The 26880-nt window shown below is 60.5% G+C and overlaps 1 protein-coding gene across 2 annotated transcripts in view; it reads left to right on the top strand.

Annotated features, from left to right (window-relative positions):
* The window catches only part of TMEM255B (transmembrane protein 255B), a 35492-nt gene extending 11577 nt beyond the window's left edge, over positions 1 to 23915 (top strand). The window contains exons 4-9 of one of the 2 annotated variants that reach the window (XM_039221605.1): positions 8133 to 8222; positions 15154 to 15234; positions 17380 to 17465; positions 18731 to 18890; positions 19419 to 19562; positions 23739 to 23915. In XM_039221605.1, the coding sequence (XP_039077536.1) occupies positions 8133 to 8222; positions 15154 to 15234; positions 17380 to 17465; positions 18731 to 18890; positions 19419 to 19562; positions 23739 to 23873 (696 nt within the window). In that variant the 3' untranslated portion in view covers positions 23874 to 23915. The remainder of the gene's footprint in view (positions 1 to 8132; positions 8223 to 15153; positions 15235 to 17379; positions 17466 to 18730; positions 18891 to 19418; positions 19563 to 23738) is intronic. The other variant, XM_039221606.1, reaches the window with a different exon arrangement.
* Positions 23916 to 26880: the final 2965 nt, after the last annotated feature.

Here is a 26880-nt window from a genome sequence, read left to right as displayed (position 1 = left end):
ACTGCTCCTGGTGAGGAGGGGGCTCGTCCAGAGTGACTCTGTAGGAAGAGCACGCTGCACTCTGATGTTTGACTTCATGATGATGGAAATTGGAACCTCTGTCTACCACTAGGAGTGGTGTGATCTTGGGAAACTTACTTGACCCTTCTGGGCCTCAGTTTCCCCATTTCCAGGGCTTCTGGGAGCACCCATGTGAGGATATTCAGCACAGCCGGAGCAGGTGTCCAGGAGAGGCAGCCATTGTCACCCACGGTTCTTGAGCAGCCGGGCAGGGTTGCTTCCAAAGGAGTCTGTAAATAGCAAGCTGAGAAAATGTCAGCAAAAGAGAGAGTGCATTTCAAGTGCATCTGCATATGTAGGGATGCTTTCTTCTTTCTTGATTAAAAAAAAAATTTTTTTTTTTTTTATGATAGGAAATTTAGGGGCACCTGGGTGGCTCAGTCAGTTAAGCATCTGACTCTTGATTTTGTCTCAGGTCATGATCTCATGGTTTGTGAATTCCAGCCCCGTGTTGGGCTCTGTGATGACAGCCTGGAGTCTGCTTCAGATTCTGTGTCTCCCTCTCTCTCTGCCCCTCCCCTGCTCGCACTCTGTCTCTCTTTCCCTCTCAAAAATAGATAAATGTTAAAAAATTTTAAACACATACAAATGTAGGCACTAGAGCCCAATGAACCTCATGGCCAGTCTTCTATTCTCTTACCCATTTCTTCCCTTCCCACATTATTTTGGAGCAAACACCAGATAGGGCCATTTCATCTGTAAATAGTTTGTTCAGTTTGAGGGGTGGGGTCTCATTTTACAGTGGCTGCACCGTCACCACATTGGCCTCCAGAGAATGTCCCAGAGTGAGTCAGCTTGTCCTACCTTCCCGCTGATGGTGAGTCGCTGGCTTCTCTTCACCCGGACGGATGCGTGGACCATCAACTTCAATATCAGCTCCACCATCCACACAGCCCCAGAGGCAGGGGGAAAACTCAGGGGGCCAAGGACAGTGTGCAAACTGCGCATCTGCCTCCGTATGTGTGCACATGGACACACAGACACACACAGAGACAGAGAAACACACACAGACACACATACAGACACACATAGACACGCAGACAGACATGCAGGCACACAGACAACACGCAGACACACACAGACGCACAGACACCCACGCAGACACGGCCGAGACCCTGCCATCCTGGCACGTGGTGTAAAAACATCCGCTGCACTAGCGGGTCCACCGGGAACCAGCGGAGGAGGAACATTCTCTGCACGGGGAGGGCACCAGGCGGCCGTCTGCCTGGGCCGGAGGGAGCCCGCGCTCCTGTGCTGCGGGGTCCTGGCTGGGTCCCCCCTCCTCTCCTGCTTTGCTTCTGCTTTGGGTCGACGTCGGGGACCCTCGGCAGCCTTACGGGGAGTGTCCAGCCCCTCACCTCCTCACACAGAAGCTGAGGCGGCCTGTGCCCCCCAGACCCGCCTGGAAGGGGTGTGGGGAGGAAGGACCCTAAGCCCTCGCTGCATCAGAGGTGCCTGGACACAGACATAGGGAGCCACGCACGGGGTGTCGGAGGGCGAGCCCTCCCCACAGCGTCTTACTGGCCACAGGCCACACTCCAGGGACAGGAATTCACGGTCTCTTCACCCTTCTCCTCTCAAACTCCTGGGGCCACGCCTGCGGGGTCGGAAGGGCTAGGGCCCTGGGTGACACCTTCCCCAGGACAAAGATGCCACCACCCACACCCCCAGGGTCTGATCGGTCTCGGGAGAAGGGAGGCGGGAGAGGTGAGCAGAGCCGCGGGAACGACCATGCTCCCTGCCGTCTGGCTGACTGCAGCTTTGTCGGGGGAAAATGCGTCCAGTTCTGCTTTCTACGCACCGCGGTTGGAGGCCTGTGAGAGTTAGCGCCGCGCACGCGGGAAGCTGGCTCGGCGGCTGTGATCACACACAGACTGTGCTTGGCGGGTGGCCCTGTCGTCCTGAGGCCCCACCAGGGCCCGCCCTGCCCTGTCACTTGCTGGCAGGTGAACCCCGTGGGCTGTCACCGCGGAGGCCGCCTCCGTCACGGCCTTGCGTCCGGCACGCAGCCTCCTGTTCCTTCGGCCCAGGAATCCGGGCAGCAGGGGCCGGGGGGTCCTCCGGGCGAGCGGGCTGGTGTGAAACACGGCGTAGTTCGTGGCACTGCCCAGAGCCGTCGCACCGGGGCCGCGAGCGCCGCGTGCAGGGGGTGGTCCCCAGGCCGGGGGCGCGGGGAGCCCGCGAGTGTGGGGAAGCGCTGTGCTCTGCCCTCGTCCTCTGTGACTTGCGCTCACTGGTCCTGGGGGCCTATGTCTAGTGAGCGCTGCTTATGCGGCCGAGTCCACGCAGAGGAGAATTCTAGCAGGGCCAGAGCTCCCGGGCGCCCGTCTGCCGAGCGTCCCGGCCCCGTGTGGGCGCTGTCATCCGCCCATCTCCCTCCCAGGAACGTCGAGCGCACACTCTAGGCACGCGGGCGGGGGGCCTGACCTCCTGCAGCAGACGCACGGGGGGCACAGCCCCGGGCGCGTGGGAGGGGCTGTGGGGAGGCCGAAGAAGGGCGCCGCCGGGCAGGGAGGCCCTGAAGGCTCAGTCCGCGGCTGGAATGCAAGCGGCCGAGCGGAGCGCCCCAGGCGCTCTCCCTGCGCTCTCCCTGCAGCTGCGGGCGGGGCTGCCCCACGGGTCCGTTGACCTCACCTCTGCCCCAGGCCCTGGACCCGCTGCCTCTCTCCCTGCGCAGGGCAGGGAGGCCGTCTGGTCCTTTGTTGGAGGTTGTCGGCTACTGATTCAATCTTCTTCTTTGTATGGTCTGTGGAAACTTTCTATTTCTTCTGGGGTCAATGTTGGTAATTCGTGGGCTTCTCAGAACTTGTTCATCTAGACAATCAACTTTGTTGGTGCACAGAAGCTCCTAGTATTTCCTTACAATCCTTTTAATTTCTTTTTTTTTTTAATGTTTTATTTATTTCTAGGAGAGAGAGAGAGAGACAGCGTGAGCAGGGGAGGGTCAGAGAGAGAGGGAGTCACAGACCGAAACAGGCTCCAGGCTCTGAGCTGGCAGTCAGCACAGAGCCCGACGCGGGGCCCGAACCCACGAACCGCGAGATCATGACCTAAGCGAAAGTCGGACGCTTAACCGACTAAGCCACCCAGGCGCCCCAACAATCCTTTTAATTTCTGTAAAGTTGGTAATTACGTCCCCAAACGTATTTCTGATTTTAGTCATTTGCTTTTCCTCTCTTGTTTTCTTAGTTTAGCTATAGATCGGTCAACTTTGTTGCTGTTTTCAAAGAACCAACTTCCAAGTACATTGACTTTCTTTCCCCCTGTGTCTTTTAACTCTGCGTTAGCCTTTATCACCCCTTCTTTTCTGGCTCTGGGTTCACTTGCTCTCCTTTTTCTAGTTCTTTAGGGCAGAAGACAGTTGACCCGAGACCCGTCTCCTTCCGTGCGTGTCTACCTGTGTCTCGCAGGGCCTCAGCTGCACCCGGGGTGGGGCTCTGGTGTGCTCCCTTCCACCCCATTTACCTCGAACCTGTGAGGTCCCCTGGTGACGACTTCGATCCGTTGGTTGTTTAAGGGTGCGATGTTTGGTTTCCACATATTTGGATTTTGTTTTTCCATCCGTGATTAATTTCTACCCCATCCATGTGTTTGGGAAGAGGAAGGTATGGACGGCGGGAGTGTGGACGGAGGACACACGACGTCCAGCCTGGAGTCACGGGGGAGGCAGGGTGGTGCACGGTGATGCGCCCTGGGGCCTGCAGTGTCCCCAGCAAGAGGACCCCAGTCAGGGCCGGGGGTGGGCGGTACGAAGGGGCAGGCGGTGCAAGGGGGCGGGGGGGCACGAGGGGGCTGAGGGGCCCCTGGGAGATGGACGTGGGGACAAGGAACCCCAGGTGACGGATAGCTCAGGAGTCCTGGCTCCCTGCCTGGGCTGCCAGGACTGCCTCAGGGCTCCCTGGTGAGGGCCTGGTGACATTCTCCTTGGTAGACGGCGTCCCCACCAGCCTCGCTGACGTGACACTCCTGGGCATCGGACTGCGCCCCTCCCCCGGCACTGCCGGCCACCCTTTTCCTGCTCCTTTTCATTAACGCCCCCCTCCGCAGATGCAGGCAACTCCCCCAACAGTGGGCCCGATGGCCCCGCCCCTCCTGTGTCCCTTCTACACCAGCCCCTGCCCTGCACCCGGCCTCACCCTGCTCATCACCCGCCTGGGTCACTGTCACCAGGAGTAACTGTCCCCTTTCTACCTGCCCCAGTTCAGCCCCCACAGCCGGAGGGCTCTCATGCCCCAGGGCGGCCCTTCTCAGACCCTCCCGAGGGCCCCACCACCCCAGGGGACCCCGACTCCCTTGCTCCCTTGGCAGCCCTGTGTCACTGGGTCTGTCTCCTCCGTGGATGAGAGGCCTGTCCACTCGGTGACAACCTTCCCACCTGGTGACAAGCTCACACCCACTTTTTTTTTGCTTTCCCGTGTTATCAACAGGACCTTATCAATTGGCATTTGGTTTCTCACCTGCCTTCCTTGTTGCGAGGTAAACTCGAGCCCTGCGGAGATGTGAAGGTGACCTTCCCCCTTCCCAGGGGCAGGGCGGTGAGGTCTGTCCCCTTCTGTCCCTGAGGCACTAACAGCTTCCGCGTGAAGTCTGTCTGTGTGGCAGCCTCACGCAGCATGGAGAGTGCTGTGGCTTGTGTCCCCCCGAGACGTGATGGGCTCTGACAGACCAGAGAACCACACGGCATCTCCAGGAGAGCTCTTCTGCTCCCGAGTTCCAGCCCGAAAGTTGGAGGAGAGAAGGTCCAATGTCTTTCCCACCATGGTCTCCTGGACCTTGGGGCTGATGCCTCAGGGGTTCTCAGGCAGCGCCACCCCCGCGATCACACTAGGACTTGATTTACCGTGTGCGTGTGGTCACATTAGCACTTGGCCTGCCGCACGCGTGTGGTCATGTTAGCACCTGACCTACTGCGTGCCTGTGGTCACGTTAGCACTGAATGTTAATTTTCAGGGGTAGTGGGTAGCAAGACAAGGCCAGTTGAAAGGTGATGAGGACATTTGAATGCTGGGGACAGTTTGTATAGGACCAAGAGAATGTGTGTATGAGTCTAGTAATTGAAGGCAGTCAAGCAATGCCAGAGGACACTGGGCACGTCCTCTGCTTCTGTGAAGTTCTGGATGAATCAGGTGGGGGTGTCCGGGGAGGTCCCTGGCTGTCTGGGACTCTGGTGAAGCCACCGCTGGGTCAGAGCTGGTTCCGTGGCCAGGAGGTGGAGTGTGATGTTCTCTGAGGGGCCATTGAGTTGGTGCATGATGAGCTTGCTGGGACAGCAGTCCCCACAATGTTTTGCGTGCACATGCACGGTCAGAGAAGTAGCAGGGCCACTTCTGGAAGCTTCTCAGGCAACTGGCAAGTGCTTGGTGGATGCCCTGGGCTAGCGCCAGAGCTGGAAGGTGGCACACAGTGCACAGGGCAGGCAGACACCCACTTCTGACCACGCACCCTGCCGGGCTCCAGGAGAGTCATTAGCAGACAGCCCAGCTCCTTGGGACACCAGAGGTGGCTCAGGGGACTGGTGGGGGACAAGGGAGGCAGCTGTGGGAGAGGGAAGGGCGTCACGGAACAGGAGGTCACGCCATGGGCCGTGTGGACCCTCTGCAGCCCAGGCTGCCTGGGACCCCAGAGCACTGTGGGCCGTGGAGCTCGGCCTCGGGGACAAAGCAGAAGCATTTGCTGGAGGAGCCGCTCTCCCCCCTATTGGACTCATGTCAGCGTCGGACCGCTTGCTGAGGTCACGGGCCACTCGGGAGGTCTGGCGGAGGGGCAGGTGTGCGACGTGCCCAGCCCTCCCTGCAGCTGACGATAATGTCACAGATGTCAGGACCAGGAGGGACACATGTGCTAAGTGACTCGGGCTCTAAGGTGATTCTGTTCATCTTTGAGCCTGTTTTTCGCTGGCCCCCTGACTGGGGATTCTGCTCAAGGGGACTTGCAGGTAGCGAGGGGCAGGGACTGACTGCCCCCAGCCTCGGGTCAGGCCAGTGGGAGGGAGCCGAGCTGGGCAAGGGCAAGGGCGCCCCCTGGGGGCCACAGGACCGTCAAAACTTGAAGACTCAGCAGCCAAATTAGACCCAAGCTTTTCATTTTTGCGGGGAAAGCGAGGTGCCAGGAAATTTGAAAGCTGCCGTCTGAATCTGTTGTATATGTTTTAATGCGTTTTTCCACAACAGCAATACACATGCAGGGGAGTTCCATCAGTAGTTTCTGCAAACGATGTTCACACACCCATCCTTCCACCTGTGCGCGGTGGCTTCTGCGTCCCCGGCAGAACGAAGGAGGCGCTTTTCCCTTTGGCTGCCTTCATGGTGGGCATGGCAGGGAGACGGCCCCTGCCTGGTCTCGCTCCCTCCGCACCCTCCCCCTCCCCCACTGGAGGAACTTGCCTTGTGTTTCCAGGGCCTTCAGCGCGCCCTCGGGGTAAGGCGAGTCCTCCCTGCCTGTGCCCCAGGGTCCTGAGTCGATGCGGGTGGCCTGTGGCCTGCCTCAGGGTAGGTTCTCCTCGCTGGAGGCGCCATGGTCTGGTTGTTGCTGAGTCAACGGGCTGGGCAGTTGTGCAGAACAGCGGGTTCAAACTGGCGGGCTCTGCGGTTTAGCTCTCTGCTGTGCAGGTGAACAGGCAGGGCTCTCTGCACGCCGCTCCTCCGGGCCACACATCCTGTCGCTTCCTCATAAAATGTCACAGGTGTGAGGCCATGGGGAACAGCCAAGGACCCCTGTCGGTTTTGTTACATCTGCCCGCGGCACCAGTGAGGCAGGCCGCCAGGAGGCGCTGCGGGAATGAGTCCCAGCTGACCCCTCTGACTCCAGGTGTGGAAACTGAGGACCAGACGGTCACCAGTTCTGAGACCCCAAAGGACTTGGGCAAAGGCCCCATTTGCAATGTCAGGGGCCCATTTCCACTGGGTACTGGTGGGGTTGCAGTCCAGGGAAGCCCAAAGCTGGCCCACCTCCGTGTGCCGGGGGACGGCAGCCGTGGGGGGTGGGCCCGGCACCACACTGCACTGTCCCCTTGAATGTCAAGCCAGCTCCCTGTGCTTTGTTGAACAAAATAACTCAGGTCAACAAGGATGGAGAGGGAGTCGGCTGCATGGAACAGTGGCCACTGGGCCCGACCACACTGTCCACAAGCAGCTCAAACACGTGGAAAGAAGCACCCCGAGTGACTTGGGGAGCCTGTTTCCAAGGCTGGAGACTCCAAGAACTACTCGCAAACACTGTGTGTGTTTACAGCTTGCCGTTCACGGGGGGTGGGAGTTCCAGGTTGCTTTATGCAGAGTCTGGAACCCAGTAACTAAATACACACATGGAGGGTCCTGTGGGCGGGGTTCTTGCTGCTGGAGAGGAGCTGCAGGTGAGGAGGGCGTTGCTGTGGTTTTGACGGTGACAATACTTGGGGAATCTCGGGGGAATGACAGCCAGGAATTCTTTGGACTATTTTTGCTACCTGTTTTGGTAAGTTTACAATTATTTCGCAAAAAGATTTTAAAAATGTAAAGAAATGGCCGACAAACGTAGAAAGGTTTCCTTAGCTGGCTGAGAGAGAGGTGGTCGGAAATAGCAACGAGCCTGCTGTGCCCAGCACACTGGTGACGGTGACTCTTCTAGAAGGTTAACAGGAAGTGTCACTTGGGTTTAAGGAGGGACGAAGCCGTTGGAGTGAAAACCGGCCAAGTCTCTGTATGGACGAGGCGGCGATCTCAGACTGTCAGGTGCCCAGACCGGAACGTGTCCTGTCTGACGTGTGGGGTCTTGTGCAGAGACACCCACACAGGAGCCAGATTCGTACACGGATCCTATTTAGGGTCACTGCGGCAGAGTTTGTAATAGTAAGAAGCTACAGACGGGCTAATAGTCTGATTATTCAGGAGGCGTGTGCGGAGGACCTAGGGGCCCAAATCTCCCACCGCAGTGCAGACGAACCTGCCAGAACACAGCCCGCAGGCCGGGCTGAGCCACGGGGCGGGCAGGAATGGCCGTGAGCCCGGGCGGTGGGGTGGGACTCGGGCGGCTTGCGTCTGAGCACGGGGTCGGGAGCACGTAACGCCCACTCGCTTCTCTGCCCTCTGCCCCAGCTGGTCGCGGCCATCGTCTTCATCAGCTTCGGCGTGGTGGCGGCCTTCTGCTGCGCCATCGTGGACGGCGTGTTTGCTGCTCGGCACATAGTGAGTGTCCTTTCCTCCATTTTGTTCTCCATCACTGTCGGGGCTTGAAAACACCTACAGAATCAAAATTTCGTGGCAAAGCACTCCGCTCACTGACCTGGATCCCCTTTCCCCGTGTCCGCCAACCGCTGTCGCTCCTTTTCTGGCTTTTCCTCTTTCCCTGAAAATTGACCCAGCACATGCACACATGCAGGTGCATGCACATATGCACACACTCATGGGCAAACACACACGTGTGTAGGCACACTCATGGGGAAACACACACACACTGATGATCACACACATGCATATACTGATGCACACACACACACATGCTCATGTACGTGCACACACACATGTGTAGAGGGTACATGCACACACTCACATGGACATACACATGCACACACTCGTAGGTACACATGCACTTGTGCGTGCACACTCATGCATGCACACACACGGGCACTCACGTGCACACACTCACAGAGCACACACATACATGCACTCATGGGCACACATGCATGCATGCTCATGTGTGTGTGTATGGGCACACTTGTGGGCACACATGCACACACTCATAAGTACACATGCATGCGTGCACTCACTCGTGCACACTCATGCATGCACACAGTCATAGGTACACAGTGCACTCACACACTCATGTGCATGCACCTGTGCACGCACTCACACACATGCACACATTTATGTACACGCGCAGGCACCAGCATCAGCACCTCAGATGGAAATCAGGATTTTCAACTTCCTACATGACTCCCTCACCCACGTCTCTGAAACCTGCTGCCTGAGCACTTCCCAGAGACCTTAGTTCAAACACGTGTCTTGAGAGATCATGACAGCATTTTCTCGCTGATGCTGTAGCTGTGGGACCCTTGATGCCCACTTTACCTCTGTGTGGACACCGAGGTGGACATCGCTTAGGGCAGGGCCGCACAGGCGCCTGCCTTGCGACCCGGGATCTCCGGCTTGTGCGAGCAGGTTCCGAGTGAAGGAGGTCCGGGCAACGGGATGAGGAGCGCAGAAACACTCGAGTACGCTAACGTCGGTCAAGGTCAAGCGCAAACGTAGAATCCATTGTCCAATTGCCCAGGACGTTTTCCTGACCGTTGTGTCTGTTTAGAAAAGCTTTGTTACAACGTCAGGAAATGGCTCTTGTTTCAAGCTGGGCAGATGGAACCGAGAATTTTGTCCACAAGCCTGGGAGCCGAGCGGAGGCAGCATTACACCCTCGGCTGAGGCCTGACCTGTCCTCTGCCCATGTTTCTTTCCAAACAAGACACCAGTCACGGGTGGCTGCCTTTGACCTTGGACTCTGGGCTCGGGAGGCGGCGGGGCCGGTGCTGGCTCAGCCTCTGCAGGGTGAGCCGTCCACCTTCCTGGCGCCCTGTCCTGCTAGAGGCTGGTTGTTCCCCCAGAACCCCGAGGCGCCTATGGCCTGGGGGCAAGGGGCTGGGAGGGGACACACCGCCATTCCTTCTGCCCGGCTGCCTCGAGCTCGCCTGTCAGCGCGTGAGCCCCGCGATGGTGCTGTCACTGAGTGCCGTGTCCCCACAAATTCTCATATCGAGACCTTGTCTCCGGGGGACGGTGTTTGGGGCTCAGCTTAGGGAGGTCACGAGGTGGAGCGTTTGTACAGGCTTGTGGTACATGCCGGCCCCAACTCGTGGGCGAGCCCACGCTGCCCCTGGACCCAGAAGGGGGGTCCCACCAGACACTGATCTGGCAGGTCCCCCCCGACGCTGGACTTCCAGTCACCACACTGTGAGAAACAAATTGTTTATTGTTTACCCCCTCTGCCCCCCGCCCCCCGCCAGTTTACAGTATTTTTGTTGTGACAGCTCACGTGGACTAACAGAGTTTGGTACAAGAGTGGGGGTACAGTATTTGGTACAGAATTTACTGCCTGGGGGCTCCCCATGGCTGAGCAAAGCCCCTGGCGGGGCCGTAGGGGAAGTGGCCTGCTTCAGGCTATGTGGCATGTGGTTTGTGTCTCTGCCGTCAGATGCAGGGGTGGGAAGAGCGAGACAGAGAACATCACGGCCCACTGCCCAGGAGAGCCCTGGCCTGCACAGGTCGCCAGGCGCCTGCGGGGTCCCGAGCGGCCCTGGACCGTGAGGACCAGCTGGTGCCTAGAAGGGGCAGAGGACAGAGCCCGGTGGTTGTCCCTCCTGGGTGTTCATCATTGTTGTAAAGTTGTCTTTACACTTACAGCGCTTTTTAGGGGTTTCTATATGCACACTTTGTCCCCGACTTTTGCTTCTTGTTTTTTATTTTTGGAAAGAATACTTGAACTGTGGGTCCCTGACCAGTATTTGCTGGTACGCTTCCGGCACTCTGCCTGGTTAGAACAGAAAGCGTGTCCTTTGATCCGAATCCACTTTCCCTTCCTGAGCCTGTTGCTGACATCAGCAAGTTGTTGGACAGCTGCACCTGACCTTCTGCAATGCCATCAGGCCAGCGGCATCAACCAGGTCGCCCCGTGCCAGGACGCGGGATGGGTGGGCAGCCTGCCTCCTGGGGCTCCAAACCTGCTGGCCGGGGCTGAGTGTCCCAAGGCCTTCGGAGGAGGAAGCCCCGTGTGTGCCCTCAGAGTGCGGCTCCGTGAGGAGTGCCTGGGAGACGGGTGTTGGTCGGCTTCGTGATGAGTCGGTCAGTTTAGAAAAGTCTAGTAGACTGTGCTCCTCAACAGGGGCTCCTCCTCGGGGTGGACAGAGGGCTGAGTGGCGTCCGGCCGGGACCGGCCACACGTTTGTGCTGGTCACTCTGTCCCAGGTAAGCGTTTCCTGGGTAATGAGGGCCGTTCGCGCAGTGACATCTTGTGCAAAGAGTGAATTCTCGTTTTCTCCTGCATGTCGGCGGGCCCAGGCCAGCAGCCGCAGGGCAGGGGCGGGGATGTGCGATGCTGTGGAGGACAGCGCCCCTCACAGGGCGGAGGGCGGAGTGCACCCTGGGGAGGTCAGGCAGGCTTCTCCGCTGGGGGCTTCAGAGCCCGGGCGGGCATGAGGCGCCCTCCTGCGCCCGGCTCCCCGCTCCGCAGGCCTTGGCGGGTCAGCGCACCCCTCTGCCCACTAAGCCAGGTGCCACCGCCCCGGAGGCCACAGAGCCTGTGTGGAAGCGTTCCGAGGGCAAATATTCCCCTTCTCTAAGTGCGTGTTCTCTTCTTTCTAAAAATGCACAATTAACATCTTCTGAGAAGAAGGCGTGATGATCCCGTTGTGCGTGAGTGTCCTCCGCTTCCAGGAAGGGCAGGGAGCCCTGAGAGGCAGCCACCGGGTCCCGCGACCCAGCAAGTGGCAGCCGGAGACCTGCACTCGACCCCCTTGGGCACAGGCCCAGAGCCACCACCAGAGGGGAAAGTGGAGCCCCGCAGCAGCGAGGCGTCTGGCGTGGCAAGGCCTCCGACCCTGGGCCTGCGTCATGACCCAGAAGCGGCTGTCGGCACCTCCACACGCAGCCTTCGAGCTCGTCCGTACGGAGCAGCGAGACACAGAGGCAGCGGCTTAGAAATGAGGGCAAATAAAGTGGAAATTTAGCAGCAGGACTTCTGAGCCATGGCACCCCGCTGACCCCCGCCCCCCGGCCTGCCTGAGTCCTGCCCGCCCTGCACGCGTCCTGAGGAAGAGGGCGCTCCACGGCCTTGACCTTAGAGGCAGGCAGCACGTTTCCCCCGAGGGCCAACACCGGGGACTCTCTCTGACTCCTGCTGGTCCTGAGGGCGTCTGTTTCCCTGGGAGCTTCCAGCAAGAACCACCTCCCCAGGCAGCGTAGGCTCAGCCTTCCCGCCGTCAGAAGAGGCAGCAGTGACGCAGGAAGGGGCCAAAGGGCTTGTGCCTGAGGTCAGCCCCGGGAGCTTCCAGCGCCTGGGCCCACCCACCGCCTGACGCCAGCGAGCCGCACGCCCGAGGCCCCGAACCCACGCTGAGAGGGCCCCTCAGCCACGGAGTCCAGCGGACATGGGGCCCGCCCCACTTGTAAGGGGGGTGATGCTTCTGTCCGGAGGAGGGTGGGTGTTGAGGAGGAAATAGTCATCGGTGCCTGCTAGGGCCGCGTGAAGGAACACGTGGGAGAGAAAGTCCCTTCAAAACCGCTTGCGTCCCGAGGAGGGGACCTCCGTGCAGCTGCGGGCGAGCAGGGGGAGTGGGACTCATGGAAGCAGTTTGTCTCTGTGGCCGAGGTGTGAACGGCACCAGCTGTGTCCAGGCTCTCGTGTTCCAAACCGGCTGGAGGCTTGTGTGGCAGAACGGCACCCCCGGGGCAGAAGGTCGCCCCTGCTGGAGGAGCTGTCAGCAAGCAGCCCACCATGTCTACACAGCGGGGCCTCCGGTCAGGCCATCGGGCTGCCAGACTCTTGGTTCTGGCCCGCCATGGGAGCCACGGCAGGTCCTGGGGTCAGCGGCTGTGCGGTTGCCCCAGAGTGCGGTGTTTAGTGCTGGTTGGGGGCACCCTCAGGGACTGGCCGCACTGCACTGACAGTAGGGGGCGCGGCGTCCTTTCCTTCTGGGTGGCCCCACTTCCTCCGTTCACAGCTGCCCACCAAGGTCCCACCCTGGCAGGCGCGGTACGGGCTGGGGCAGTGCCTCCGGCCTGTGGCCACGTGGCCTCCGCCATGGCTTCTTAGTTCAGCTGTGGCAGCACAACAGCAGCCACGGACGATATGTGGACGAATGAGCACGGCTCTGTGCCAATAAAACTTTATTTACAGAATCAGGTGGCGGGTCAGGCCTGGCCCGAAGGCTGCAGTGTCCCCTACTGGAGACACCTGGGGTGTTAACCGAGCTTGAGTGACTTAGAGTCTGATATCATATGTGGAGGGTCTTAATGCTAATTTACGTGGAACAGTCAAGAAATAAAGACCATGTCATAATGATCTTTTTTTTTTTTAGGTTTATTCATTTATTTTGAGAGAGAGAGAAGGAAGGGCAGAGAGAGGGGGGAGAGAGAGAGGCTCCCAAGCAGACTCTGCACTGTCAGCACAGAGCCCGACATGGGGCTGGAACCCGGACCCCAAGATCATGACCTGAGCTGAGATCAAGAGTCGGACGCTCATCCGACTGAACCAGCCCGGTGTCTCTCGGTGGTCTTTCTGAACACCCACTGCCCATCTTCCTGGGCCAGAATGACGCTGGCTCTGGGCTCTCTCTGACCCCAGAGGAACACTGTTTCCAGTGCGATCTTAAATTTGAAAACTAAGTCTTGTGGCAGGTGGGACTGAAATAGTCACAGTTGTATTTAATTCAAACTATTAAGAACCTTTCCATCCTGATTGGACACTGACGGTCAGACAGAAAATGAACCAGGCCCCTGGTGCTTCTGTGTCAGGAAGAGGATTTACTGCAAAGCCCAAGTCTTACACCCGTTCTCCGTGGCTGATTTGATGTGGCGCCGAGCCAGGAGCCGCTGCGGCCTGAGCGTCTGTGTCCCCAGCGCCCATGTGTGGCAGCCTGAGCAGGCAGGCCTTTGGGAGGAGGTCAGGGCCAGATGAGGCCCCTGTGGTGCGATTAGTGTCCATATAGACACCAGAGCCTGCGGCCTGCGCGGTGAGGCCTGGGCGGGGAGAGGCCGGCACCCGCGCTCGGGCCATCGCCACGGGCTGTCAGAACCGCTGTCCGCCGTGGAACCCTCCCGTCCGTGCTGTTTGCTACTGGGCCCCCAGCAGATGGAAGCAGCAGCGACGGCGGGAGGTGCTCCCCCTGGCCGGTGGCCAGGCCTCGAGTGGGGACTCAGCCCCAGACAGGGTGGCCCGTGCGTCTGGACCTTCCAGCAAGGCCACGGTGCGGAGTCAGAACGGGTGTTTCCACGTGGCTGTGGCTGAGGGAGGGCGCCGTCTAGCAGGGCTGGCAGGTGCCGCTGTCACAGGGTGCTGCTGGTGCCCGTGAGCCAGTGGGACCCTGAGCCGAAGCTGCTGGAATGAGGCCCTGTGGGTTGACAGCCGACAGGCATGGGCCCAGCGGACTGGGCAGGCGCCTGGGGAGGGCTCAGGGGCGGCGGCCCGCCCCTCACCACGGGGCCTCGGGGCACCAGCCCCTCGGACCCTGCCCCCTGCACGCCCCACCCACACCCATCTGCTGTGCTCTGTGCCCGTCTCCCTCGGGCCGCTCAGCATGTCCAGACGGGCTGGTGTGCAGCGGCCCCGTCCTTACCCGTCGCTGCAGTGCCGTCCCTGGTGGTTTCTAGGCTCATCTTAGGTCAGGGATGGGAGGGTGCCGGGAAGTAAGGTGCGAGGCCCTGCTGCGCACCTTACTGATCACATGGGCGCCTGGGCCCCTCGCCGTTATCAGCCAGAGCAGTTCCAGGTGCTTTGTCACTGTCACTTACAGATGTGCCTCCACTGGTCAGCTGGGGGCGGGGACTGTGTCTAACCCTGGTACCGCCAGGGTCCGGCTCCGCGTCTGCTCCGTGAATGCTGGGCACAGGCTTGTGGATGGAAAGTTGAACAAGGCCATGTTGAACAAGGTGGGTGTTTATGGAGTGGTTGGGGGATGAGGGGAGGGACGGGGGCGGGAATGGCTGAACGACTGGATGCTCAGGTGGAGGATTGGCTGAGTGAGTGAATTAACAAGAATCTTTTCTTCTCCCTTCCTAGTTGTTTTAGAGCAAGAGGCAGGCGCCAAGGGGTGTCCTTATTCAGGGCGGAGGGCTGCCCCTCAAAGCGCCCGGACCCGCCTCCTCTCAGCTGCCCACGAGGATGCTGGTGGCCAGGGAGGGACACGTCAGCCCAGCCTTCGGGGCAGGTGTCTCCCCCGCCCCCGGGGCATCTGCTCAGGTGTCTGGATGCAGTGGCCCAGCCACCCTGGAAGGAGCCGTGGGTCTCCTGCTCCGTGTCCCCCGCCTGGCAGACTCGGCTCAGAGCCCAGGGCCGACAGGTCTGAAATCGCCTCCGGCCTCTCCTGACCCGGGGTGAGCCCGCTGCATTGCTCGTGTGTGTCTTTGTGTCTAGGAGCCCAGGCCGCTGTCCACGGGAAGATGCCAGTTTTTCCCCAGCGAGGTGGGTTACGTGCACGACGCCTACCAGACGGAGGTAAGCAGGGTGCGGGGTGGGGGGGAGGAGGGGGTGAGCTTTCATGCGCTGATCCTGCCCCACAGGCGCTTTCTGTGCCCCAGGGCGGCGTCTGGCGGCTCGGCGGCTTCTAGCGCGGCCTGCTGACTGCCAGCTCTCCACTAGCGCCCACGCTGTTCCAGCCAGTGCTGACGTTCCACGGTCACCCCGTGGGACCACAGCCGCTGACGGTCCCACGCAGGACGCACAGCACCCAGCAGCCCTGTCCGGTGGGGGCGGCAGTTACTGACTGAACAGCTGCAGAACACAGCTGGGGGCTGAGCAGCTGTCCCAGGGCCGCTTCCCGCGTGCGGAAGGCCAGGAGCAAGGGGCAGGATGCATGGCACGCGCCGTCCCTGTCAGGCCGCCCCCGGCGGGCGAGGGGCCCCAGCGCTGCATGAACGTGTCAGCTGCACTGAGCACGGCCCCCAAAACTGTGCAGACGTGGAGGAGGCGCTGGGCGCCCTGAGCGAGCACGCGGCTCGTGTGCCCCTCCAGCTCCGGGCCTGGCTCCCCGCTGCCCTTCCAGGGGTGGCACCTTTCTCCAAAGGCTGACCCAGCACGCCTGGCCTGATGGGGGAGCTCAGGGGACCCGTCCTGTCCGAGGGCGTCGCGGGGCTCTCCCCGTGCACCCCACCCATCCACGCACCCTGCAGCCGCCACCCTTCCTGCTCCCGTCTGCTCCTGGGGCCAGGGCGGGGCGGGACCTCTTCCTGAATCCCATCAGTCAGGCTTCTGGGGACCGGCCCTGGCTCGCCCCTTGTTCCCGAGCCCTCTGTCCCTCTGTCTCGTGGAACCAGCCCAGGGGCATGAGCAAATCCTGGCGCCGGGTCCCACCCCGGTTGTTGATTCAGTGGACACAGGATTTGCAAAGCTCCCTGAGGACTCGGGGACCCACGCTGCCCACACAGCCCTAAACCAGGGCCAGCAGCTTGCCCCATAAAGGGTCGGTGGTATTTCAGCGTTTATAGGCCAGGTGCTCTCCGTCCCAGCTACTCAACCCTGTCTCTCTGGTGTGACAGTGGCCACGGGCAAGGTGCAGTCAGAGGAGCGTGGCCGCATGAGGCTTCGCAGGGGCTGGGCTGGAGGCCCCTTGCTGGCTGGTCAGATCTAAGCCGCTGCCCCATGCACACTTCCTGGGAGGGGACGCTTAGGGTCAGGCCTCTTGACCGCCAACTCCTCCGCCCGTGGCGCTGGCCTTCCCACCAGCCACGTGCTGCCCTCACTCCTCCCTCCCCTTCCCTGCCCTTCTCCCCATCAGCCTCCAGCCCTGCCCTTCCCGGGGCTGCTGCTGATCTGTGGGTCTGGACGTTTCCCTTTACATTTCCAGTGAGCCTCCCTCCAGCCCTTGCTTGCACACACCAGCGTGTCCGTGGCCTGTAGCCACAGGACCCTCAGAGGAAGGCCACATGTCCCGTGGTTCTGGAGGTGCGGTCAGAGGGGCCGGGGCCCCAGGAACGGGGTGGGGCCTCACTCCCTCACCTGTCCTGGGTCAGCCGAGCCCTTGCTGAGAGCCTGTACTGCCAGCCCGCGCCCGCCCTTTCTCCTCCCGACGTCACTGTCTTCCCTCTGAAGGGGGGTGGTCATCACCCGCTTCCTTCCCACGCGTGGGCAGCATGACTTTAGCCACGTCGAAAGCACTGGGGGAAGGAGAAAGGCACATGGTTTTGCTCTAATCTTACTCTTTTAACATCAAAAGTCTCCCAACCATTTACAGCATCATTGCAGCAGGTGCCCAAGGGGAGGCCTCCTCGTGGCTTATGCAGGGCTGGCGTGGCACAGTCGAGCCCTGTATGTGGTCAGCTGTCCCCTCCTGTCCCCTTCTGCCCCCTCCTGGAGCCGTCCCCAACTGCAGGCAGCGTGCCTGGAACCCCTCCCTCTCCTCATCCACCAGACATCGGCTGCCTGGACTCCCTGGTGGCCAGGCCTGGTCCCCCGACCCTCCATCAGGGGACAGGCCTGACCCCCCCCCCCAAGGTCGTGGAGGGCGGGAAACCTGCCTCAGGAAGAGGAGCTCCTGACCTTCCCGGGCGCAGTGACCGGGTGGGTCCTGGCCCCCAGGGAGGCAGCCCTGCCCACCCCGGGTTGAAGAAGGGCGGGCACCTGACACAGTCTCTCTGCTGGCAGGTCACCTGTCACTCCTTGAACGGCAAGTGCCTGCTGAAGGTGAAGAGCAACACCTGTTACTGCTGTGACCTCTACAACTGTCAGAGGTGAGGGCAGCCTGGCTGGGCGGCAAGCCGTCCCTCTCCCGGCCCCCTGCCCCAGGCCTGGCCCCCTGCCCCTCTCCCTGCCCCCTGCCCCAGGCCCCTGTGAGGAAGGGGTGCTGACTCCATCTCACAGAAGAGAAACTGAAGATGCCTGAGGGGAGGCAGTGGGGGACAGGGGAGGGACGTGGCCTCCTGCCCCATGGCGGCAGCTCTGCTTGCGTCTGGACGCCCAGGTTCCTCAGTGCTTCCTCCCTGCTTGGCCAGGGCGGACTGCAGAGGGACCCCTCCCCAGCCAGGCCCAGCTCTGGCTGCAGGCCCAGGTGTGATCACAGCGCTCGGGCCTGGTTCAGGATGGTCCTCTTCCCTTCCTCCACGGGCAGCGGAGGGCACTCTTCTCTGATATTGACCGGGAGAGCCTGCCCAGGCTGCCGGAAACCTCACAGTGTTGGGGGGCCTCCCCAGGACGGCCCCCGGGTTCTCAGGGCTCGGGCTCGCCCACACGGAGCCGCTGGCGTCCGTCCTCAATGGGTCAGGCTTCCTGCTGAGGTCCTGGGCACGGGTTTTGTGTTAATAGCTCGAACACCTACATTAAAACCAGCAGAGACTTTAATGTCTGCCACCCGGGGACCCCTCACCTGAACCGTTGAAAACTCCGTACTTTTAGCTGCAACCTCCTTCCCCGTGAAGAGGGCTCCCTCCCATTTCCAAGCCAGAGTGGCTAAAGCAGCACCTGTGTGGGTCACGGTCCCCACGCAGTCCTAAGGGCCCGGCTGCAGGCCCTGGGCCACAGCCCTGTGGTCCAGAGCTATGCAGAGACCGCCACAGGCCGGCGTTGGGAGCGCCAGGACCGACCCCAGTGGGCTCACCCTCCTGTGCGCCCTGCCGAGGTGGCGGGTGCCGAGCTCGGTGTCAGGCCTGCTCGCTCCGGGGCTAGCACGCCAGCGCCCTTCTGCCTGGGCTTGTGTTTGGGGGGCGGGCTTGGTGGTCCTTCCTGCTCAGAGGCTTGGGCTCTTCCCAGGGGGATTTCCAGATGCCCTGGGGGACAATCTTCCCGCCAGGAACTCGGGGTGCAGCTGGGCTGGTTCGCGAGGGGCTGTATCCCCGAGCCGGTCCCCCGCAGCACCAACAGAGCCCGTGGGTCCTTTAGGGGCAAAGACTATGCTTGTCCGGATGCAGCTCGCCGGCTGTGGCCCCGGTGTGCTGTGCCCCACGTGGCTCGCCCGCCGCCTCCCTGCAGGCGTGGATGACACTGTTCTCTTTGCATCCAGTGCTGAACCTTCCCCCACCTACTATGAGTTCGTGGGTGTGAGTGGCTGTCAGGACGTGCTTCACCTGTACCGGCTGCTCTGGGCCTCGGCGGTGCTGAACGTCCTGGGTGTGCTCCTGGGCATCGTCACGGCAGCTGTCCTGGGGGCCTTCAAGGACATGGTGAGTAGGGCCCTCTGGTGCTGGCCATGCCAACAGGTCGGGGCTTCGGGGCCCGTGTCCTCTGAGGTGGGCAAGGTGGGCCTCCTATCGTCACTGACAAAGGGGAAACACAGGCTCATGACAACTGCCACCCGCCTGTTAGGACACCTGTGAGCCCTCCCTGGTGCCTTCCCGGAGCGGCTCCTCTAAGGCGCAAGCTGCACAAAACCCTTTAAGAAGCGGGAGGGGCAAGCGCGCCTGACGCCCGGGTCTGTTCATCCCACCCTCACCCCCAGCCAGACAAATAGGAACCAAAGAGATCCTGGCCTCGCCTGGAGCCTTGGTGGGTCCCTGGGACAAACAGAAAGAAAAATAAGCCCTGCTTTTAGGTGTTTAGCTTTCGCTCCGCGGGCGTGGCCTCTGGCTTGCAGGTGTCAGAGGAGGGTGGTGTGCGGACAGGGCTCTGCAGGCTCGAAGCCCAGGGCGCCCGCCTTCCGGAAGGCCGCTGAACGCATCTGACGCGTGCCCGTCTCTCCATTCTGTCGGCAGGTCCCTCTGTCCCAGCTGGCCTATGGCCCGTCTGCTGCACCTCAGATCCTCTGCAACCCTGCCCAGCAGGTCCTGGCCTACGCGGGCTTCTGCCCTCCGTCCGCACCCCTCCCCACCTGCTCACCCTACCCTCTGCCTCTGCAGGTAGGCTGTGTCCCCTGCAGGAAGCCCGTGCACGCATCATGGGCAGTGGTCGTCCAGGACAGCCCTGGTCAGATGGGACACGGATGGGGGCTCAGATTGAGGGAAGACGGGGGCCCGCGGCCTCCCCCGTCCCCAGCTCAGTAACAGGGTGGCAGAGCCAGCGAGTGGGCTGGGCACGATGTGAGTGGGGCATGGTGGACAACATCTCCCCCTTTCCTGGCATTTCAGGCCTCCTTTGCTCCTTGTGGCCCTGGTGACCCAGACTTTGGTGTCATCGGAACTTGAGCTTTTTCTGAGCCAGGCCTGGGTCCTGCAGAAGTCCCCACCGTGTCCTGGCCAGCCGCCGGGGGCCTGCGGGTAGTTCTTTGGGGGAGCCCTGAGCCTTGCTCCCAGCCACACCTCACCCCAGAGGTGGCCACCTCCTAGGGCAGACCCAGCAGGAAGCCGGCCTTGGGACTTCGTGGAGGGGTGAGCCCTCGTCCCCAGATGGGCGCTCGCCTAGGGCTCCGGTCGCAGCTTTGTTGGGGAGCCCTCACGCCTGCCAGCTGGCCGCCCTGGGGCAGAGAGGCCTCCCCAGTCTGCCAGCACGAGCGGCAGGGCGTGGGGGGGCTCTCAGGAGCCCAGGACATGGGGCGCAGCACGCGAGGGAGGGCCAGCTGGGGGCGAGCGGAGGCATGCGGCTTCCTGGTGTGCCAGGGCGGGCCCCTGTTCCACACGCCTTGAACGTGAGGCCGGTGGCTGTGCCCCCCGGGAGTGGGTGTGACCTTCGAACCCTGGAGGGGACCTGACACAGCAGTCCAGCCCCCTCTGACCTCTGCAGGGGTGCCAAGCGGCGCCTGCTCCCTCCCAGGAAGCATCGGGCAGGTCCCGAGCGGCACCAGGCCCTGGTCCTGTGGGGACTGTAGGGTGCTCGCTGCTGCGTCCACATGAGGGCCCTGCGAGCACTGCCCCCCCTCCTGGAGGGCGAGGCCTGGCTCCAGAGCATCTTCTCTGCCTCTGCGAATGGGGAGGAACGATCCCGAGGCTCAAGAACTGAGATGTTTGCCCATGACCGCTGCAGTGCTCATCCCCGGGAAGGTCCCTCCCCATGTCACCGGGCGGCCTTCCCAGATCCCAGGCGGCCACGCCTGGCAGCCTGTCTTCCCAGGAGCATCCCCTCCGGTCCCCACCACAGTGAGGACCACTTTGCCTTGGCCGTGGCCTGTGTCCTGAAGGCTCTGCTCTGTCTCCCTGTCCCCTTAGTTTGCCAAACCCAGGTCATGAGACCCACAGCTGTAGGAAGGCTGGACCCACGGCTGCTGGGCCACCCACTCGAGTGAGGGCGGATTGGCCTGGGTGCGGCTCCAGGGAGGGGAGGCGTGGCCCCAAGCCCCGGCGGGTGCTGTGTGATGGGAGGCCATCCGTCAGGGCCCTTGTCCTTGTTCAGGTCTCCCGCAAGCTTGGCTGTGAGGGGGGACCCGGGTGCGCCCCAAGTGTCAGCCCTGACTTGCCCTGGGGGCCTGACGGTCCTGAGAGGCGGGCGGCTGCCGGGGGCTCTTTCTGGCTGAGCCTGGGTCCTGACCGAGGGCTCCGGGCAGGTGTCCTGCGCTTGCAGGCCTTGATGCGTCTCCTCTCAGACGTGCTCCTTGCGGGACCCGGAGCGCGGCAGTGGCCTTCCACACGCCAGCTTTATTCCCGTGCCACACTCAGGGCCTCAGATGCGCCCTTTGTGACCCCCAGGGAAGGCCTGGGCTCTTGTCCCCGTGCCTCTCCAGCCCCCGTTAGTGTGTGTGGGAGCATAATTACATATGTACTGACACAGATCTGGGGAGGTGACCGAGCGGGGGCCCCAGTGTCCCCCGGGGAGAGCAGCAGAACTGAAGCGGTCTCGTGACCAACAGGGAGGGAAACGGGCCGCTCCAAGCGCCGTCATTAGCAGCGAAGCACGCCCCACACAGCCGCAGGCAGCGCACGGCGGTCAGGGGCAGCGGTCGTCGGGGCTGTTTGCAGCCGCTCATCAAAAGGAAGACCTTAAAGGGAACCCACCTCCCCTGCTCTCCCGGGGCCACCGGCCAGGATGCAGGATGGCGCACCCGTGAGCCAGGATGGCAGCAGAGGCGGGGATGCCTCCTGTCGTCTGCGTCCCTGAGGGGCTGCCTGTGTGGACAGAGCTGTCCCTGTGAGGCCCTGGCTGCCGGTGGTTTTCCTCAGGATTCACAGCAATTTCCTTTGTGGTCAGTGGTGGTTTAGTCTGTGGTCTGGAATGGTTTACTCTGTGGTCCGTGGTGGTTTAGTCTGTGGTCTGTTGTGTTCATTCCACGGTCTGGGGTGGTTTATGCCATGGTCTATGGTGGTTTAGTCTGTGGTCTGTGGTGTTTACTCCGTGGTCAGTGGTGGTTTTCCCTACGGCCTGGGGTGGTTTAGTCTGTGGTGGTTTACCCTGGTCGGTGATAGTTTAGTCTGTGGTGTTTATTCCATGGTTGGTGGTGGTTTTCTCTGTGGTCTGTGGTGCTTTAGCCTGTAGTTCATGGTGGTTTAGTCTGTGGTTCATGGTGGTTTCATTTGTAGACTGTAATGGTTTACTCTATGCTCTGTGGTGGTTTAGTCCGTGGCCTGTGGTGGTTTAGTTTGTGGTTTATGGTGGTTTACTCTGTGGTCTCTGAGCTGCTCATTTCTAGTGGAGAACAAGTGGATATAGACATGGGAGAGGGTGGGAGAGGCTGGGAGTCCCAGCAGACTACAGGGAATGTTCTCTAGAAGGTTTCTTTGTCTCCGTGTCTGAAGGGATAAAGAGGTAGGCAGGTCCCTGACCACTGGATTCTGAAGCCCATGCTGTTGACTCTGAGCAGGTGGTATTCCTGGGTTCAGCCATGGCCTGTGAGGGCATCCTTCTTCCAGAATCCCGACATCCCAGGGCTCCTGGGCCTCCTCAGTGGGGAAGGGTCCAGGAGGAGCCACAGAGGACAGATAGGCTGGCCTCTCAGGAGCCCCTGGCACAGGTGGGTGGGGAGCAGAGGGGCCGCAGCACGGCCAGGAGATCAGAGCTCTTACACACTCTGGGTATTTCACAGAGGGGGCTGTTCACTTTGTTTAAATATTGGTTTAGGTAGGCACTTTTTCTTTTCTTTTCTTTTCTTTTCTTCTCTTTTTTCTTTTAGCTTATTTATTTATTTTGAGAGGAAGGGGGCAGAGAGAAAGGGAGAGTGAGCAAATCCCAAGCAGGCTCCACACTGCCAGCATGAAGCTCAATATGCAGCTCGAACTCACAAACTGTGAGAAAATGACCTGAGCCAAAATCAAAAGCCAGACACTTACCTGACTGAGCCCCTCAGGTGCCCCTTAAGTAGGCATTTCTAACCATTAGAACTCAAGGGGGAAAATTCAGGAGCTCTGTTGGCAGGTGGAGATAAACTGGAAATTTTATTAATTTAAAATATGTGCCATTTCCAACATTTTTGTTCTCAGAATCACTTTTACTTGAGTCTGTGTGTTAGTCAGGCTTCCTCAGGGAAACAGAACCGATAGGATTGTGTGCACATACAGATGATGCAGATATTGATACACAGAGAGACAGAGACAGCCACAGACAGAGAGACAGAGCCCAGAATGTCCAGGCCAGACACGGGCTGCAGGCCAGGGAAGAATGGATCTTGCAGGTCTGGCCAGTCTGGAGGCAGAGTCCCTCTTCCTAGGGAACTCAGTCCTTCCCTCTTAAGGCCTTTACCCGATTGGGCTGATGTAAATGTCAATCACATCTAGAAAACACCTTCATAGTAACATCCAGACTGGTGGTGGAGCATCTGGGCCCCAAGGCCTGACCGAGTGGACACGTAAAATTAACCACTGAGCTATGATGAAAATGTTGATGTCTTTTCTCCTTCAAATATGAAGTGAGCCCCTCCCACTCCTCCAGACGTTCTGGGCAGCGTCGTCCTTGGACATGTTCACACTTGGGGATGAGACTTATGCACGGCAGGTGTGTGGCCGGGCAGCTAGGCGTTCGGGGGATGGGCAGCTCTGCGGGCGGCTGCAGGTGCGGAGTGCGAGCACAGGAGGCCCCTGCGGCCTGACCGGGGGGCCTGCATCAGGCAGCTGGCCCTGGGTGTGGAAGGAGCCCGGGCCCCAGGAGGGCTTTGTGTGGACTGACGTGGGGCTGGCCCCTCCGCAGACTGAGCACGCCTTTCTGTTCCGTTACAGCGCTGCGGCCGCTTCCCAGCCTCGACTCCCAGGGACCCTCCTCTGTCTGAGGATTTGCAGCCCCCCAACGCCCCCCCTCTCTGTGCTCCAGCCCACTTCCTCCCCGGGGAGAAGCCTCCCCCCTACTCTCCCTGACACACAGGGGGTAGACTGAAAAATAGTTTTCTGGTTTGTTAAAAAAGCAGCCTCTACAAACCCTGCTTGTGCGGCTGACCTTCTAGAGACGTCAGGGGGATGTTCCAGAAGTCCACACTCTCTTTCCCTTCCTGGGCACATCCATGGGCAGAGAGGCCAGCACTAGTGGTGGGGATGGAACCCCAGGTGACTGAGATGCCAGGCGGCACCTCTGCTCGGCCGTCCAGCCCAGAGCGTAAGTCAGACACCAAATCGATCGAGTGTCCCCACCTGGCGCCTCCTCACTCTGCCATCGCCTACTAGAAAGTCGCTTCTCACTGTCCTCCTAATGAGTTAGCTATTAGTTTGCAAAGGGAAGACAGCCCAGCGTGCCCTGTGTGAGGCTCATGTTCAAGGAGATGTGTTGCATGTTCACATCTGTATGTGTGTGTCCCCAGGAAGTACGGGGTCTCCACGCTCAGAGCTCTGTTTTCTCGGCTCTTACCTTCTGGGGATGAAAAGATGCTTTGGCTCAAATATCAAATGCTGCTCGTAAGGTGTGTGCATTCACTGAGGTCTGTGCGTGCTTCGTTTCCAAATCCGCCATCCCTCCTGCAGAAAGGCTTGCGACCCAGGCTGCGTGTTTCCTATTCAAGGAGCGTCTGGCTCCCAGCTGCCCCATGTGGGGGCCCCCATGCCTGCAGAGCAGATACCTCTAACCACAACCTCTCTGTTCCAAGTGACCCCTGGGGTGCGCCGCTTCTGAGGCCCTTCCGCAGAGCCTGGAGTGAGCTCTGACTCTTACAGACCAACAGCTATTGGCCAAGGCACCTGGTGAGGGCACACACCTGGGAATGACCAAATCCTGGTTGAGCGACAGGCCAGAGTCTTGAGTCACAGTCCTGAGTCACTGGGGAAAAGAGAAGAAGTGGAGGAGGAGGAGGTGTGGGAGGGGAGGGGGAGACGAAGGGGGATGGGGAGGGAGGAGAGGAAAAAGAGACGCGGTAAGAAGCCGCGGTCTCGGGCTCCCCCTGCTGGCTGTGAACGCAATTCGCACAGACCGTATTTCCACTCAGGGGCCTGAGACGGCGCGTACCGTTCACTGAGGACGTGGAAAGCTTTCTCTACAGAAGGTGAACACACGCGTTCACTGAGCAGGCCAACCGTGTGCAGTACGGGTGACACGGAGGGTCAGGGCGAGGGGCCGGCTGACTGGCCTCCGTTAGAACGGCTGTCCGCTGCGGGGCCGCCTTTGGTTACTGTGAAGTGGGGCCGGCACAGCCCTGAGCTGCGCAGACGCCCTCCGGGCAGAGGGAGGCGGTGCTCACCCTCGGGGTTTGCACATGGGAACAACGGCATGCTCTGTCCTTCAGAGGACATCCCGCCCATTAGTGGAGGGCAGGAAACAGGGACACAGGCCAGGCCAGCGCAGCGCTCCGGGATCTGCGGAGCGGACACAGAGCTGGGGCCCGGGCACCAAGGCCTGAACCCCAGGCTTCTGTCTGCAGCTGCTACGTGCGGGGGCCCCTCATCTGCCTGGAGTTTAAGGGCCAGCACGGTCTGGCTGAGTCGGGAGGCCTTGGCAGTCTGAGGGCTTGGATCCACTTCCCGAGTTCTCTGCCGTGTGGGGCCTGGAAGGGGAAGAGAGGCTGGGCCCCTCTCCCACTCCCCCCTCCCCCAGCACCCGCTGGCCCTGTGGGCTCAAGTCACCTCTCTGGGCCTGGGGCTCTCACTTCATCAGGACCTGCCCTGCACAGAGGCCGCAGAGTCGCTGGGCGGCGTATGTGGCCTCAGGCCTGTGTCCACTGGAGCTGGGCCACCAGCTCCAGAAGGCGTCCAGGCACCATGAGCCATAGGGACAGCGTGTGACCTCCGTGCTCAACCCGGTCAGAGCCACGCGCCCACGCCACTGTTTCACCATACTGTTGACACTAATGTCACCCAAAGCCACTTCTATCTGCCCTGTAAGCCCTGAACTGATAAAATATATCATCTCCCGGGCCAGAGGTCCAGCCCTTGCCCACAGGAATGTCTTTATCCCGGGCCCTGGCCACAAAGAATGTGAACAATTCAACTCTCAGCCTGGTGGTGCCTTCAGGCGGCCCCTGAGTCCCCAGGCCATTGCCTCACCCCTGCACACTGTATGTGTCCTCACCTGACTACCCATCCCGAGGACAGCTCCTCGCCCCTGCACACTGCATATGCCCTCACTTGACCCCGTCCCCAGGAAAGCGCCTTACCCCTGCACACAGCATGTGTCCCCACCTGATCTCCATCCTCAGGATACTTCCTCACCCCTGCACATGCCTGCCGATGTCAGCCCTGCAACATGTTCTGGGTACCATTCCCTGAGAGAACCCATCTCTGTCAGTCTTTCCCTTTATGTGGACAGACCGTGGCCAGTCTCTGCCTGAGTATGGTTGCTTCGTGGGACCTAGCCTGGCAGCTCTGAGGGACACCACACTGGTGCTGGGGCCCCTCCCTCAGCCCCTCCCTCTACTGAGCTACCACACTTCCTCGAACACTGACTGCGGTTGGCACTCAGCAAACCCAGGCTGGAGGCTGCTAATGGGTATAGGGCTCCCCGTTGGTGCGATGGAAACATTCTGGAACCAGATGGTGATGGTTGCAGTCTTATTAATGTATAAAACCTAGCGACTCTTATGTTGTTAAAAGGTGAATATTATGGTATGTGACTTGTATTTCAGCGGAAAGGGGGCAGAATACCATGGTACCGACCCACGTGAAGCTCAGGGAGCAGAGCCGGGAGAAGAGCATGTGCCTAGTTAACGAGAACCAAACCAGCATCATCACCCTGAAGAATGACCCTTGGCTGAGTAGAGGTGCCCTCTGCGCTCAGGGGAAATGCTCGGCCAAGCTGTTATCTGACCTACACAAAGAAGAGGTCTAGGAGCAGAGGCCCCGTTCAGCTAGTGACTTCCCAGGTGCCAACCATTACACGTGCAGATGGCTCCTTTTCCCGTGTCCCACCTGAAGCGATTTAATTATGGAATTTCACATACATGCA

Source organism: Hyaena hyaena, unplaced genomic scaffold (genome assembly GCF_003009895.1).
Source record: "Hyaena hyaena isolate Hyena2069 unplaced genomic scaffold, ASM300989v1 scaffold_992, whole genome shotgun sequence".
NCBI classification, from domain to species: Eukaryota; Metazoa; Chordata; class Mammalia; order Carnivora; family Hyaenidae; genus Hyaena; species Hyaena hyaena.
The sequence above is the reverse complement of the archived record's forward strand: the minus strand, read 5'-3'. Positions and strand labels throughout refer to the sequence as shown.